The sequence below is a fragment of the Homalodisca vitripennis genome, chromosome 6 (genome assembly GCF_021130785.1).
Source record: "Homalodisca vitripennis isolate AUS2020 chromosome 6, UT_GWSS_2.1, whole genome shotgun sequence".
Lineage (NCBI taxonomy): Eukaryota > Metazoa > Arthropoda > Insecta > Hemiptera > Cicadellidae > Homalodisca > Homalodisca vitripennis.
The window spans coordinates 157,816,251-157,831,344 of NC_060212.1; the positions used below are offsets into that span (position 1 = coordinate 157,816,251).

The 15,094-nt window shown below is 34.8% G+C and overlaps 1 protein-coding gene across 3 annotated transcripts in view; it reads right to left on the reverse strand.

The window, feature by feature from the left end:
* Positions 1–7,758, reverse strand: part of LOC124365069 (mitochondrial ribosome-associated GTPase 2) — a 29,475-nt gene extending 21,717 nt beyond the window's left edge. Inside the window, exon 1 of one of the 3 annotated variants that reach the window (XM_046820992.1) lies at positions 7,578–7,712. Coding sequence is in view for 1 of the 3 variants with exons in the window: in XM_046820990.1 (XP_046676946.1) it covers positions 7,145–7,364 (220 nt within the window). In the remaining 2 variants the exon portion in view is untranslated. Of the gene's footprint in view, positions 1–7,144 lie in introns of all 3 variants that reach the window. The other 2 variants (XM_046820991.1, XM_046820990.1) reach the window with 2 other exon arrangements.
* Between the last annotated feature and the right edge of the window lie 7,336 nt (positions 7,759–15,094).

Below are 15,094 nucleotides of genomic sequence, written 5' to 3' on the forward strand. Positions count from 1 at the left end.
AAAACTCCTGGACTGTGTATATTGTTCGTTCCAGCAGCCAGTCCATGAGTCTTCTCTTCAGATTCTTCTCAGGGATTCTCTTCATTTCTTCTGGCAGACAGTTGTAGAAGGCAGCTCCTCGATAAGATGGTTTCTTCTCGAATAGACAGAGATGATGAGTGTCAAGTGCGAAGTTGTGCCTATGCCTTGTGTTGTATGTGTGGTGGTCTCCTAATCTGGCTCGGCCTATTTTTACTGCATGCATTACTGTTTCAAGAATATAGAGTGCAGTAACTGTCAAGATCCTGAGCTCCTTGAAGGCTTCTCTACATGTCTCTTGCGGTCTTAGTCCTTTCAGTGTTCTTATGGCTCTTTTCTGAATTACCAATACTCTTTGGAGGTTTGAAGCGCTTGTCCCACCCCAGGCCACTAAACCATATCTTAGGTGGGTTTCAAATAAAGAGTAGTAGGCTATGATGGCTGTTCTGTTATCACTGACCTGCTTTAGCCTTCGTATAGCATAGAGACCCATGTTCAGTTTTTTACAAAGTTGGGTCACATGAGGTGTCCATGAGAGATTGTTGTCAAGGACTATGCCTAGATATTTATTTGAGTTTAGTGTTGTTAATTCTGGAAGGCCTTGGTAGTCATTGGGAAGTGATGTGTATATCAGTTGATAGGTTTTACTTTCATTCAGGACCAGATCATTTTGAAGGCAGTACTGTTTTGCCATGCTGTATGCCACATAGGAGTTTATTTCAAGCTCTTGTCGATTTTTGGTGGCAACAAGTAGTGCTGTGTCATCAGCAAACATCACTGTCTCACAAAACTCTGAAAGGTAACTTGGAAAATCATTGGTGAGGAGTATATAAAGTACAGGGCCAAGGACAGATCCTTGTGGCACTCCTCTTTTCATTGGGAGGGTTTCAGATTTTACTGTGAGAAGGGTGTTGTTATCCTTGTAGCTGAGCTCAACCAATTGTTTCCTATCGCTGAGATAACTTGTGAACCAGCTGGCTTCTTTTCCAATTATCCCAAGTGCCTTGAGCTTTCCAATTAACAGGTCCAGGCAGTCGAATGCCTTGCTGAAATCGAGCATGACACTTGTTGCAACACATCCCAGGTCTAGTTTATCAATAATGTACTCAATTAGTTGTACTACTGCAGTTGTTGTTGATCTGTTCTTGATAAATCCATGTTGTCTAGAGGTCAGGAGGTTGTGTTGCTGCAGATGTGCTATAAGTCTGTTCAATATTACTCGCTCTAGGATCTTAGAAAAATTTGATATCAGAGATATTGGTCGATAGTTAACAGCGTCATTGATTTGGCCACTTTTGTACTTGGGATAGACTTTAGCCACTTTTAGACTGTTAGGGAAAATTCCTTCGTCCAGAGATTTGTTTATAAGAGTTGTCAGTGGGGTTAAAAGTTCACTTTTACAATGTTTAATTAGCTTTGAAGAAATGTTGTCCTCTCCAGCAGATGTTTTAGCTTTCATGGAGTCAATAATTGTTCCTATTTCTTCTTCAGTAGTGTTGCGGTGCTGCAAGTTAGTAACAAAGTGAGCCTGAATAACATTTGCTGGTGTAGGATTTTGATTCAGTGTTCTATTTTTGTCAAGTGTCTTCTCTGCTATTCTGGAAAAAAATTGATTTAAAGCATTGGCAATGCTATTGGGAGAATCGTGTAATTCACCTTCAACAATGAAACTTGCTGGAATTATGGTTGTGGTGTTTTGTTTTCTTTCAGAGTTGATTACCCTCCAGACAGCTTTTGATTTATTGTCAGCCTGCTCTATGAATTCCGCATTTTGCTTCTTCTTAAGTTCTTTTAGCTTAAGATCATACATCTTCTTCCTAGTTGCTGTTTCCCTTTTATCATTTACATCTCCAGTAAGTATTTCTATGTTCAAGGCTTCCAAATATGATTTTCGTAGTGTCTCACTTTCAGTATCCCATACTCTTTTTGCGTGATTGGTTTTTAATTTAAAAGTTTTATGTGGGCAAGATATGTCCATCGCGTATTTCATAACGCTGTTAAAGGCTGAAAAAGCTGTTTCTGTGTCTGTTTTTTCAGTAATTTGTGGCCAGTCTTGGGAGGCTAGGATTTTCCTCACTTCCTCTATTGTATTGTGATTGATTAGTCTTTTTTTGGATTTTGCTGTATTGTCATTTTGTAAGTCTGTCTTGATGTAGCAGATTTGTGCTGTGTGGTCAGATAGTCCTGAGCTGATTACTTCATATGATAGATGGTCCTCGTTCAGATTTGTACAGATACAATCAATAGATGTCTGGCTATGATGTGTAATTCGTGTGGGAGGCAGTTCTAGTCTTTTTATGTTGTATCCTTCTAGGGCATCTGTCAAGGTTTGGTTGTCATTATTGTTCGTCAAGTTGTCCACATTAATATCACCCATAATGACTATTGGATTGTTTATACAGTGTATTTTGTCCAGTTCAGCTGATAATGCATCCAGTGAGTTTTCTAGCCTGCTGTGTGGTGATCTGTAGATTCCCATTAAGTAAAAGTTGGATTTTCTAAATGTTATCTTTAGTAAAATGGCTTCACACGATAGCTCAGATGATATGTCAGAGATGGATACTATGCTGATTGTATTTTTTAGTTTAAATCTAACAAATACAGCAACTCCTCCCTTCCTGTGGTGAGTTCTGGAGAAGCCTCCGATGAATTCGTATTCAGGTATCCTGGTGTTCTTCAAGTGATCACTATTTAGCCCATGTTCTGTTAGAATTATTATGTGTGGATTGAACTTGTGGAGGAAGTGTGTCAGTCTTTCTATTTTGTTTTTTAGGCCATCTATATTTTGGTGAGCTATTGAGATTTGATCCTGGGTTTTTTGTTTCATTCCATTATATTCTCTTGTCGTGTTCCTTCCTCTAAAAAAGTGTTCTCTGTGCAAGTTGTTGGACTGTTGTCTGTGGAAGCAGTGTGATTTGCAGGGAGCACGATACTGTCGGGCAAACTGTCGTCAAAAATAGTTGTGTGCAGAGATATTTGGTTTATCTGTGATGGATCATCTGTAGTCCCAGCATAACCGTAGTGTGTCCTCATATGCTTCTTGAAGAAAGCAATATTTTTTAGAAAGAAGTCCTCATAACTTTCCTCACTTCTCTTTAACTTTGCATTTAGAGGTGGAGAGTTTCTCAAGCTCATTTTTGAACTTAACTTGGCTGGTTTTTCGAGCCTCTGGGCATTTGATTTTTCAGCAGCTTTTGCCACTTTAAGGGAGACACTAAAACATTTGCCTTTTTGCTTCTAACTACCTGGGGTGTATGTTCTTTTTTTGTGGTAGTTAGGTTAATTCTTTGTACTGGGGGGTTGGCATTCCCTGACTTTTTATGCCTTTGCAGTTTGCTGCTGCATCCTGTCAAAGTATTAGTCAGTTTTTCCTTGCAGGTTTGGCTGTCTCCTGAGGTCGGGGATGAGCTGTATTCTGTCAATGTATCTGTCAGTTTTTCTTTGCAGGTTTGGCTGTCTCCTGAAGTCAGGGATGAGCTGTGTTCTATCAGTTTTTGTTGGCAGGTTTGACTGTCTCCTGAGGTTAGGGTGTTAATAGCTGTCTCCAACCGGTCAAGTTTTGTTTTGATGTCAGACATTCCTAATAGCAGGAAAGTGGGACTGTCAATTACTTCAGTAGTGGGGGAGGTTTGAGTTGCGGAATTTTGAAAAGTCTTGGTTTTAGTGTCTTGATTTTTTATTTTATTTTTCAGTGCAGAAATAGTTTTTTCAAGCTCTGTTATTTTCTTAACATAACCATCAATTAAATGACTTAGTTTGAGGTCATGTTCCTCGTAGATGCTTTGCGCTTCTAGGTGAAGGTTTTTCTCTTTAGTCAGTTGAGCTTGAATGTCTGCGTTCAGCTGTAACAGGTTTTCTACTTTATCTAGGTGTTTCTTATCTTCATTCTCAAGTTCCTCAAATTTGTCCTCCATAATACTTAGTTTTGTCCTTAGATTGAATATTTCTTCTTTTAAGAGCTCATTTTCCTCTACTAACGCAGACCCTATTTTTGCAGCCATTTCCAGTTTGTCTTCTTGACTGCTTGAGTTATCTAGTAAATTAAGACTATTTTTCAGATCTTCAATGGTGTCTGAGCTATTTAGGGAAAGTGAGTCAGTCAATTCTTGGGTCAATAGGTGTGAATGTTTGTCTGCCAAACAGTTTGTGCATCGCCATATTCCAATTTTTTGAGTTGACCACTTTTTGAGGTCCTTTTCTATGATATTCTGACATCCTGCATGATACCATTTTTTACAGAGACCAGTACATTTTATGCCGGAAAATCTGACTCCAATACCACAATTACCACATGGATACTTTGTGGGCATTGTATTCTGTGAAATGAAATGAGTTAATGAGTTAGTAAAATTAAGTAATGGTAAAAATAATTAATGTAAGTATGAGGAACTGTAGCAGAACATAAAAATATTCACGGTTTAAATTAGTGGCAGTGCAATGAATAGCAAGCAGATGTCTAAGGTCAGTTACCAGCAGACGCAGTGTCAGCAGCTGAGGTTAGTGCTCCCGGCTGCCTGACACACTTGCTCTGCTGTCTGTTTGTCCGCCACCTGGCTGATGTAGTGTTGGAAGTTGATGTGTTAACAGCAATGAGTTGGCTGTGACGTCACACTTAGTGGTTATTAGTTGTCAATGTTAAAAAGTAATCAATTCTTCATGTAATAGAAATATATTAATTCTGAAAAACTAAGATCCTTTTCTTGTATTAAGAACCATAATGTTTCAAGTGTCAAGATTAGTAGTTATGAAGTTGATATGGTGTCCAATGATCAAAATTAAACCAACTGGGTGGCAGTATGTTTAATTCAAAATCTTATCTTGCAGTTGTTGTTTCTCTTGTGCTTGTTAATAATAGTGAGACTTACAGTTGTGTGGTGTCAAGGTGAGTTGTTTAGTAGAGTTTCTGTTGTTTTACCCACTAAAAAACTTCACATATTTACTACCTCCAAAAATGAAATGTGATCACTTGAGAGTGTAGCTTCAAATATGAGTATTTTCTGATTAATTACTTTGTTTTATGAATTTTTTAATGGCTAAAAATGACTCACAGTAATTTCTGGTAAGTTATAGTCCGTAGGAAGTATTATGTAGTCACTATTTCCCACTTAAAACTAAACTTATTACTGGATCACTTTCACTGCAAGACTAGTCAGGTAGCCATCTTGATTGTGTATTTATTTTATTACATAGTATTTAAGATTAGTATTTAAGGAACAAAAAGGGTAGGGTACGATAAGCGGACCGGTTTTTTATATCGAAATTGGCAAACGATATTACTTAATCATAACCACCGATATAATCAATCGATACTGATTAATTATTTTGAACAAATAACTTAAATAATCTATGTCAACAGCTGCAAACACTTTGAAATAATACACGTAAGGTAATATTTCAATTTCGTAATGGCAGTCAATTTTAGAAAACTACATGACATTGCTTTTAAAGATGATAAGACATGTTTTACGTGGCTTCAACAAGTTGGACTTGTACCGAAAAATCCATTATGTGAAATTTGTGGGAAAGAAACAACTGTAACTGTGAGAGGAGCAAATATGGTCGTCTTCAGTTTTCCTAATTTTGCTTATAATAATTTGTTTCATCACTGTAAATATTAAATCCATATTTTAATTTAAAACATATGATTGTTATTAAGGACTATAGATACTTTTATATCGATTGATAGTCTAGGATTTGAGATGCGAATATTAGGTATTGATGATTACTATCTTCGATATAAAAAACCAGGTCCGCTTATCGTACCCTACCCGAACAAAAATAAACAACGGATATCTGTGGAATAGCAGTTAAATATCGTTGTTTTAATCAATATAGATTAACTTATAATAGGGTTCTAAATATTTTGTCATTGTGCAGTAAGCGCATAGACTGTAGCGTGCCAAGAGTTGCCTATAATTGGGTGGGCATTGTATGTTGTAGTTTAACAGTGAAAATTTAGTTATTTTATTTTGTGTAAATTGTAACAGAAAACGGGTACATTCTGACTAAACAGAGGCCACCGATAATAAATGGGATTTAGCAACTTTGGGTGGACAGTTATACAATAAATACTAACAGTTAGATTAGGTTAGTTAAGCTAAATCGCCTAACCACATCAGCCGCGGTGTGCTTTTAATATGTGCCCTCCATTTAATCAGAAAGTACAGAAAGAAGTAATGTTAAGTTAATAAGTGTTTCTATAATATTATATAATTTTTTTTAATTAACACATAATTTTTAAAGTAACCTCTAAAAGTTGGCAAATAAAAAACTTGACCGGAGGTAACTGACTTAGTGATGGTAGGCTAGATGAATAACTCCCGCAGCTAGCAGTAGTCAGGCTTACAGAAAAATCCTGTGCAGGAGATTGAAGATTTTAATAATAATTAAAAATAATCAAGGTTTTGGACATTTTTCTCCGTTAAAATATTTTGTTTATTTAAATAAAATAAAACATCATACCTACACAATGACCAGATAAGATTAGGGTAGGAATTATATATAAAATTTAGTAGCCTGTTGTAATTTGGGGTAAACAAATTTTTTTAAATAGATATACACGGATTACAAAAAATATATTTTGGGTATTGTATATCTGCCAGTAGAACCTACACTGAGAAGGCTAACAAAAACCTATATTGTTACTTACATATGGATGTCCAGAAGCAGCACATCTCTAACCACAGATATTGGGGTATAAGTCTACTTTACTATGGAGAATGATGGTTCAAGTGGGTGGAGCACACTAAAGAGCAAGCCTCCCCATTTTACGGTGGCATGACTGAAATAATGAACACATTCCCCCTTATGATGGCTGTAGGTATAGAATTCAGCAGGAGGCAGTCCCACTCCCTCAATTACCAAGGCCAAATTATCTATCGCATAAAAACCACGTGGAAAACTTCTTACATTAAAGTACACAAAGTTTCTAGAGCTTCTTGTCAAAAAAAGAGAATCAACTAACTATAACTAACCTTACCAACCCATGGTTACCTAGGCGTAACTTTATTACATTTATCTTTCGACATACTATTAAAAGATTTCTGCGTAAAATGTTGTATAAAATGGCATGCGAAACCGCATAGATAGCCTAAATAGGCTAGTTCTTAATTAAAGACCAACTTACCTTTATCCAAAAGAAACTTGACCGTTTTCTCTTTCAAATCAGAAAAGCCCTGAGAGTCACTCTCCCTGCACGTCGAAAATATTTCAATTTCCTTAAGAATATGTGGAGAATGAGTCTCAATAAATGTAATAAAGCTCTTTGAAAATGAAAAATTTCCTTCCCCTAAAAGAAGTATTTTATCATCTTTATTAACTCGATATGCTTGATTCATCTCCTTCATTAGCCTTTGACTTTCCCATAAATTGCCGATCTTCGAAGGCAAAATACCTAATTAATATAGTCTTTACAACTAAACTTGAAACCATGAACCAAACAAACACTTAAAGTTGATTACAGCAATCCTAACCTAATCCAACTATAGAGCAACAGGCTAGTGTACGCTAAATAAGGATGTAGTACTGAACTTCAAGGAAACACAAGGAATAAAACGAACCTAAGTGGAAGTAAATTAAATCCTAGTTATTCTAATTCTAATTGGCGTAAACGGGATAACACGTTCAACAAGCATTCATAACTCAAAACAACACACCAAACCAACACTGAACACAATACAACACGTTTCAATCTAATTCAATTCAATTGAGTTTGGAATAACTGTAGAAAACAGAATTAGCAAAGAGAAAGAAATTTAGATCGTTGCACCGGAAAATATACATCGCTTTTTCTATTATTTTGTTGCCAACAATACTGCACCGATTGACAAACCATTATCACTAGCAGTTATTTTTTGTTTTTTATTTGTTTTTCGGGTTCGGCTGACTTGGAATTATACCATGAAATAAATTTTCACCTAATAAAACTTATTCTTAGTAGTGGACTTATTCATATTCCAATGATTATTCTTCATAATCATTGATGGAAACATGTTTAAATACTGGCCATTGTACAAGTTGGTTGAAAAAGTCTTTGTGCTCTTAATGAAATACGGTATTACTTTGTTTAAGTCATCAATCTTTTTCTTTTTGATAGGCATTGTTCCTTTGTATATGCGTCTTAATTAGATAAATTTTATTGAGGTATATTCTCAAAACCACCCGATCTTACGTACTCACTTGAATTTGTGGCACTGTTGTGTTCATGAAAGTACTAAAGAAACGATATTTTGAAATACTAAATTGCTCTCTTTCATTCCTTCGAAGGAGCCTGGTTTCAAAAGAAATTGATGTTTACTTACACATGGAAGACCACCACCACCAAGTAATAAACTCATTGATCATGTCGATATGAACTGGCGTTACAGTCCTGGATGTTTCATCCAGATTAGCAATGATTTCGCAAACTTAACAAGGGGTGTACATACGGTTACATTTTATAATGGAACAGTTTATTAATCTGAACTTGATTGCGTAGGTTCTAGGAATGACCACGGAAAGTGAAAAACTGTAATAGTTATATATTTGCAAGTATCTGTTAATGTAAAACAAACTACTGAGGGAGTGTAGTTTTTATTTTGTCCCTGAGAGTTTTCCGAGAAAAGATGTAACTCAACTGTCTCTGTTACATGGATTTTGATAAGAAATGAAGCAACTTCCAATGAAGTACCTCATGGTCCCTCGTGACCCTGGCCCTCATGGTAGATGTAGTAATATGCTATACCCATTTAGTGTTCAAATCTTGTATTTTTATTACTGTGAAAACACTTCAATGACATAACCTCTCAGTTTTGCCAATCAACATCACACTCATCAAAATAAGATAAAGAAGTTAACAGAAACAGCTGGAGAACATGTTTTGAAGTGCTACCAACTGTGCTACCAACCTTTTGAAACCAACTAAGAGAACGCAATGTCTATAATAATGTGTTGTAAAAGGTTAAAAGAGGTACTTTTTGACATACAAGTGTGTATGTACCTCTGAAGTAAGCACAAAAGTAATAATGACAAAATATGAAATAAATGACTAAGTACCTTTTAATAATCACCCGTTCAAATATAGATAACACAAATTGCAAGCAAATTATTGTTATTTGTAAAATTACGGCAATTTGTTGATTTGGTTACCTATCTACGTTTTAGCAATCGCTAATTTGCTAACAGCCGATCAGCTCTTATCAGCAAATAGACGCAACAGACTTGGGGCAATGCGTGGATATAAATACTCGTGTATCAAACCAGCAGTTGTCCACGATATTGTAGCCATATTCCTTTAAAACGACATTCTTAACATTCCTGAAATAAGTGACAGTCACTGAAATATATCCCACCTCATGATACATTTTATATTTAAGTTTAAAGAGCAGTGTTTTGAGACCATGAAGTCGGATATTGAAACAGTTTTTATAAATGGTTTTACCTGTGAAACAACACTTTTTCTCCAATATTCCATGATTATTGATTGAATAGCTACAACGCTTTCAGAAACAATTGAACTATTTTAGGTCCTTAACTTTTCAGCTCACGCACTTATGGAGTAAATAAATGGAAGGGCTCTATGTAGAATTGAAACGAGAGTAGGCTTGTTTTAAATATTCCAGTTTTTATGGTTCAGAGCTTAAGATGTTAGGTGAAATCGTGAATGGTTTTTATTTTAGGCTTTGCATGTGCAATTTTCATGAATTATATTTCCAACACCATGGTTGTGTTTGTATTGTTGCCTTCATCAAGAATATGTGTCGAGACTGGTCTGAGAAGCCTACATTGGTCAAGAGGTATTTACTTATAACCCTTGTACATTACTTCTGGCCCTTTTTTAGTGGCATAGTTGAGTCTGCTTTGTTGCCCTGATCAAGAAAATATATACATACAGTTCTAAGAAGCCTAGTTTTGTTAGAAAACTACAAAGTCGTTAACATCTGTATTCAAAGCCAGACAGTAACTTCGTCTTTAATATCTGCATTTCTCTACTGACCAAGTACTGCATGCTTAATGTTGGCTGAAATGTTCGGTTAAAAGTAGATTTTTACTAAAACTTCAAATTTTAATATCTAGAGAAAAGGTTGACTAAGAAGTGTTATTGGTTTAAAATTTACTCTGTGGTTTAAAGACTATAAATGGACACAAATTTAAAATTGGAATTAAATTAATTAAACGCATGATAGTTATGCTAATATAAAATGTTTACATAGAAAATTTTTCTATTTAACAAAGTTCGTTCAAATAATTAATAACATGTAATTGCACCAATGCAATCTTGTGGGAATTTTCACAACTTTTGAGGTCAGTGGGGCGGAGCCCTGAGTTTGAAGAGAAAACTCCGTCCTTAGTAAGTCTCTAGGGCATAAGATATAACTAAGTATCAAATTCCATATCTGTCTTTAATAGCTTTTTCTAGCCGATGTTGAATCAATCAGCATCAAATTAGCCTCAGGAATGTATGTATTGATATCTTTAGTTAAATACTGCCCAATTCAGGTATTGATGACGGCGTGTTTTGGTCTGATATTCCACATTTTACCTACAAGTGGTTTTGTGAGGACCTTCCACAAACAATCAATACATTTTGGAAAGTTTTCAAGCTTCAAAAGCAAGCGATTCGAAAAATTGGTAACATCAATATTAGAGAGTCTTGTCGACTAGCTTTCAACAAAAAGTTGCAACTGTTGACTCTGTCAAGTCTATACGTTTTGGAGACAGTTTCATTCTGCTCATCTAAATGTGCCCTAAGAGATTGAGACACACGGACATGAGAAGAGGAGGCAGTTACCGATCTGAGAAACACAGAACCGTAGTATATGAACACTTCCCTTCGCAGGCAGGTGACCACTTTATCAAAAAGTTACCAGATTTTATTGAAAATAAACCAATGCCAAAGTCGTTAAAGACTTATTTCAAAAATTGTTTATGCGTCAAAGGCAATCTATAATGTCGGCAATAAAAGGTTTTGGCGTATAATTGTGAGACCACCCATCTGGAAAACTGACACTGGCGTTGGCAGTGGAGAACATTGGCGAATGTATGGTGAATTAATGGAAAAATGTATTTGTGAATGTGGAATTGTGGAATAAATGTCGAAATTCTAAAACAGTCAAGACTTTTGCCATGCGATGCATTTTGTTGACGGCTATAAAATGTTTGAGTGAGTGAGTGAGTCAGGACATCTATTTTTTTTTTTTAGAAATTAACTATGAGAAAAATATTATTAAAAAACTACGGAAATTTTAAAGTATAATTACGTTTTTTAACAAACAGAGTACGACAATGCACTAAATTAGCCAATGTCTTACTTGACAATACATTTTCTATAATTGTTTGTTATTTAATTTGATCGGGAGTTCAAGCTGTTACACACTATATAGTTAAAAAAATATTTGACCTAAATTTAATAAAACTCGAAAAATAAAACAAGTTTGGTTCACAGTATTCATTACCGCTCACTGAGTAAATTACTGCGTTCTAACTCAGAGGATTTAACACACCTATTAAATGAATTAAAAATATTTAAAGTGAAATAAAATCAATAACCTGGCTACTTTAGAAAATATTTGATCTTGTTTTTATTTTGTTTGTCTCCGTTGATAACAGAAAGATTCCAAAGGAAGCATTGTACCCAACTAAAGCAAGAAGGGAAGAATTTGTGACCGCAACCTCTCAGCCGACATGGACACTGCGAGCTTGACCGAGTTGGCAGCTTTATAACCTCGCTTTTAAATACAAGATTGTACTCTAAATATAAGCTGTAGATTTAAATACAAAACATAATCCATCGTTAAGTTACCACTTTCTCACTTTGTTCACTTCTGTGTCAAAATTATGAAACGTTAGGTAGGCGATTTACATTTATCTCTAGAAACTCATCCAAAGATTACATTTCTCTTTAAAATATTTACAAATGTTACAATTAATAACTGATACTGCAATTGTCCGAAAATATTAGTGACTAATTCTGTAAGTTTTGAAAATGATACCCTAAACGTGCGTTTAACGTGGATTTTATGAAGCGTACACATTAAAAAATGTCTCTTTTAAAAATACGTCTTCCATTTTTATACTTTACAAAGATGGCGGAATCAGCTTCACCTACTGCAGGCCCTCTTTGCTGCATGTTACGTAATGTTTCTATGACTTTCATTATTTAAGGTGGTTTCAATATTTTTCAGATTGTCTTAAGTTTTTTTAAGAGAGTTGAATAACCAGGAAAATAGACAATTATCAGTAAATTTAGCCAAAATACATTTCGAAATAAATATCCAAAGAATAAGAAATAACGAAAGAATATGAAAAAATCACAGGATACTGGTCTTCCACAATTTGATCATAATAATATTAAATTTGAAACCACAGTTCTTTATGGTTAATAAATATTAACTGAAGGTTTAAAACGGAAAAATTACATCAGGAATGCAAAGTAATCCCAGATATAAGTTTTCGTATCAGTGTTGTCTATTTAAATACGGTAATTATCATGATAGCTCAAAGGTAATTTGACTCGTTAAATAATTCTCTTTTGTACCGTAATAGTATTTCAAATGTTTGCAGGATAGGTAAGTACCCTATTGAATACTAGACTATACAAATGTGTAATGGCTTTACGAATTATAAATTCGGTTCACCGTATCCCGAAGATATAATTGTACGATTATTAAATTGCGGCTTCACCTAGGTATGAAATGTTTATTTTAAAACATAAATGTTATGCAAAATATTCGGAATAAAACAAATTAATTAGGTTAAAGTGAAAGTAAGAGAATAATTTACACACCTTTATTTTGCTTATGTCTGAAATTTAAACAATGAAGTATCTATCCCTGTATACGTTTTAAGCCAGAACTATTTAGGATTGAACTATTTGATGGCCTTGAAAATGACCTGTTCTAACGCTCCGCTCAACCCACACGTTACCCGAGGTAACATATATAACATTTTCATTCCAAATGCGTAAACTGCTGATGACCATAAGATAAATAGCGTATCCAAAATTTAATACGAAGGGGGCTTACCCACAATCTCATGTTTCATGACCGGAGTAGGAAAGAACACTGTTTCTCAAATATCACATTTAAAGTTACAATGTCGTTGGAAAATATAAACCAATCGTCAATTCTCAATTAAATAGGTTTAATAAGAAAACATTCCTTGTGGATGAAGCTTCGTTTCTATTTGAGGAACACTGAATTCGATGAAGTTACATGTCACTCGATGGGATGTGTCTGAGCGTTAGTGAATATTTCTACATTGGTAACCATGATTGTAACAAGAAAATATCAGAAATAATAAATTTTTAAACAATCTGAGTACAATCATATGAGATTTTAACATGTGCTTTATCAATACTAATTTGCATGCAGTAAGAAGAAACAAAAGAGTGAAAGTCAATGTTAAAATTTGGTTAAAAGATCTGATTTCAGCGCTTTCTTACGTTGTTGTACCCTCCCTACCTGACCAGAACATTTATTATATATTGCTATGAAGCCTAACTCTATTAACAAAAATGCGAATTTTTCAAGTAGCAAGATATTTCGATAAAGATCATCTGTAGATTTTTAATTTGGCATGAAACTTTATTTCTATCTAGACAGGCATGAGTTCTATGATGGTGAATGTCCAGCTATAGAATTTGAAAGCGTCTTTGAAGTATTTCATAGGCCGACACAATTTTTGTTGCCGGAGGAAAATAAACATTTCCTTGACGTATGTTTATCTATCTGGCAGTAGTGCATCTCGAAAATGCCGAACTATAGGCTTAAAATTTTGCATGCAACCTTATAGAAGCCAAAATGCGGCATGGGGGTGTGACATACTCCTACCTTCTTTGTTTGAAGGTTATTTTTGACGATGGAAGGATTGTGAAGGAAACAGGATTTTTCCGGACATTTGACATCGTTCAGTGAAACGAGAAATCAGTAACACTACGTTTCGAGATCTACAATCTGATCTCTTCTTCAGGTAAAGAACTAACCTAATACATCATTACAAACTAGGTTAAAATAAACAAATCTTACCAAAGCGTTGTGGCACGCCTAAGTTAGGAATCACAACCTACATGTTGTTTGTCAACTTCACTAACTCTATAAACATGCACTTAATAAAAAAAAATCACATGTAGGTTGTGATTCCTGACTTAGGCGTGCCATAACGCTTTGGTAAGATTTGTTTATTTTAACCTAGTTTGTAATGACGTATTAGGTTAGTTCTTTACCTGAAGAAGAGATCAGATTGCAGATCTCGAAACGTAGTGTTACTGATTTCTTATTTCACTGAACGATGGTAAATGTCCGGAAAAATCCTGTTTACTCCTACCTTGTACTACTGAAGTTGTTCGTAAGTATATCCCTTTGTTAAATGGTTATATTATTTTTCTCAGTAAGGTTTAAGGGGGGAGAAGTATCCTTCAATGAGCAGATCCGCTATTACAAATAATACCTTAATCCATTTTTGCTCCTGTCATCAAACTAAAACATTAGCTCTACTGATTCAATATAGAAAGGCGGAAATCGACAACAGCTATATTAATTAAGGGAGATATTAATTGAAAAAGATTAACGGGAAGATATATTTCAGTTCTCAATGACATAACATGGCATTGGTAGACGTTGTGACAAGTAGGGTAAGTCTTTCGGTTGGCTTCATCTCCGCACTACAGTTAAAACTCAAAATCAAGAACGTACTCAGATGTCATCTAGAAGGTGGGGGAGGGGTGGTTTTTATAAATTGACCTTTTGTACCGCAAACTGAGACATAAAATCCTAATTATTTACTACGCTTGCGACTCCTTACTTTCTCATAAGAACGATGGAAATCTTAAAGCTGACATAGATTAAGTTTCATGTCAATTTGTAGATTTCGATAAGATGAGAAATACTACAAGTAAAATAATTTACGTATGCTTAGTAGACATTTATAGATTTTAATGTGATATACAAAACTTTGTACTTAATTTTATTCAAGATGTTTATATCAAAGTACAAATAAATTAAGTTGAGATAAGATATTAATGAATACCAAATGATTTTTCACTGATACAGTTCCTTTAATATAATTTCTTTGACAATTATTGAGTTATGTTTAAAGCCAT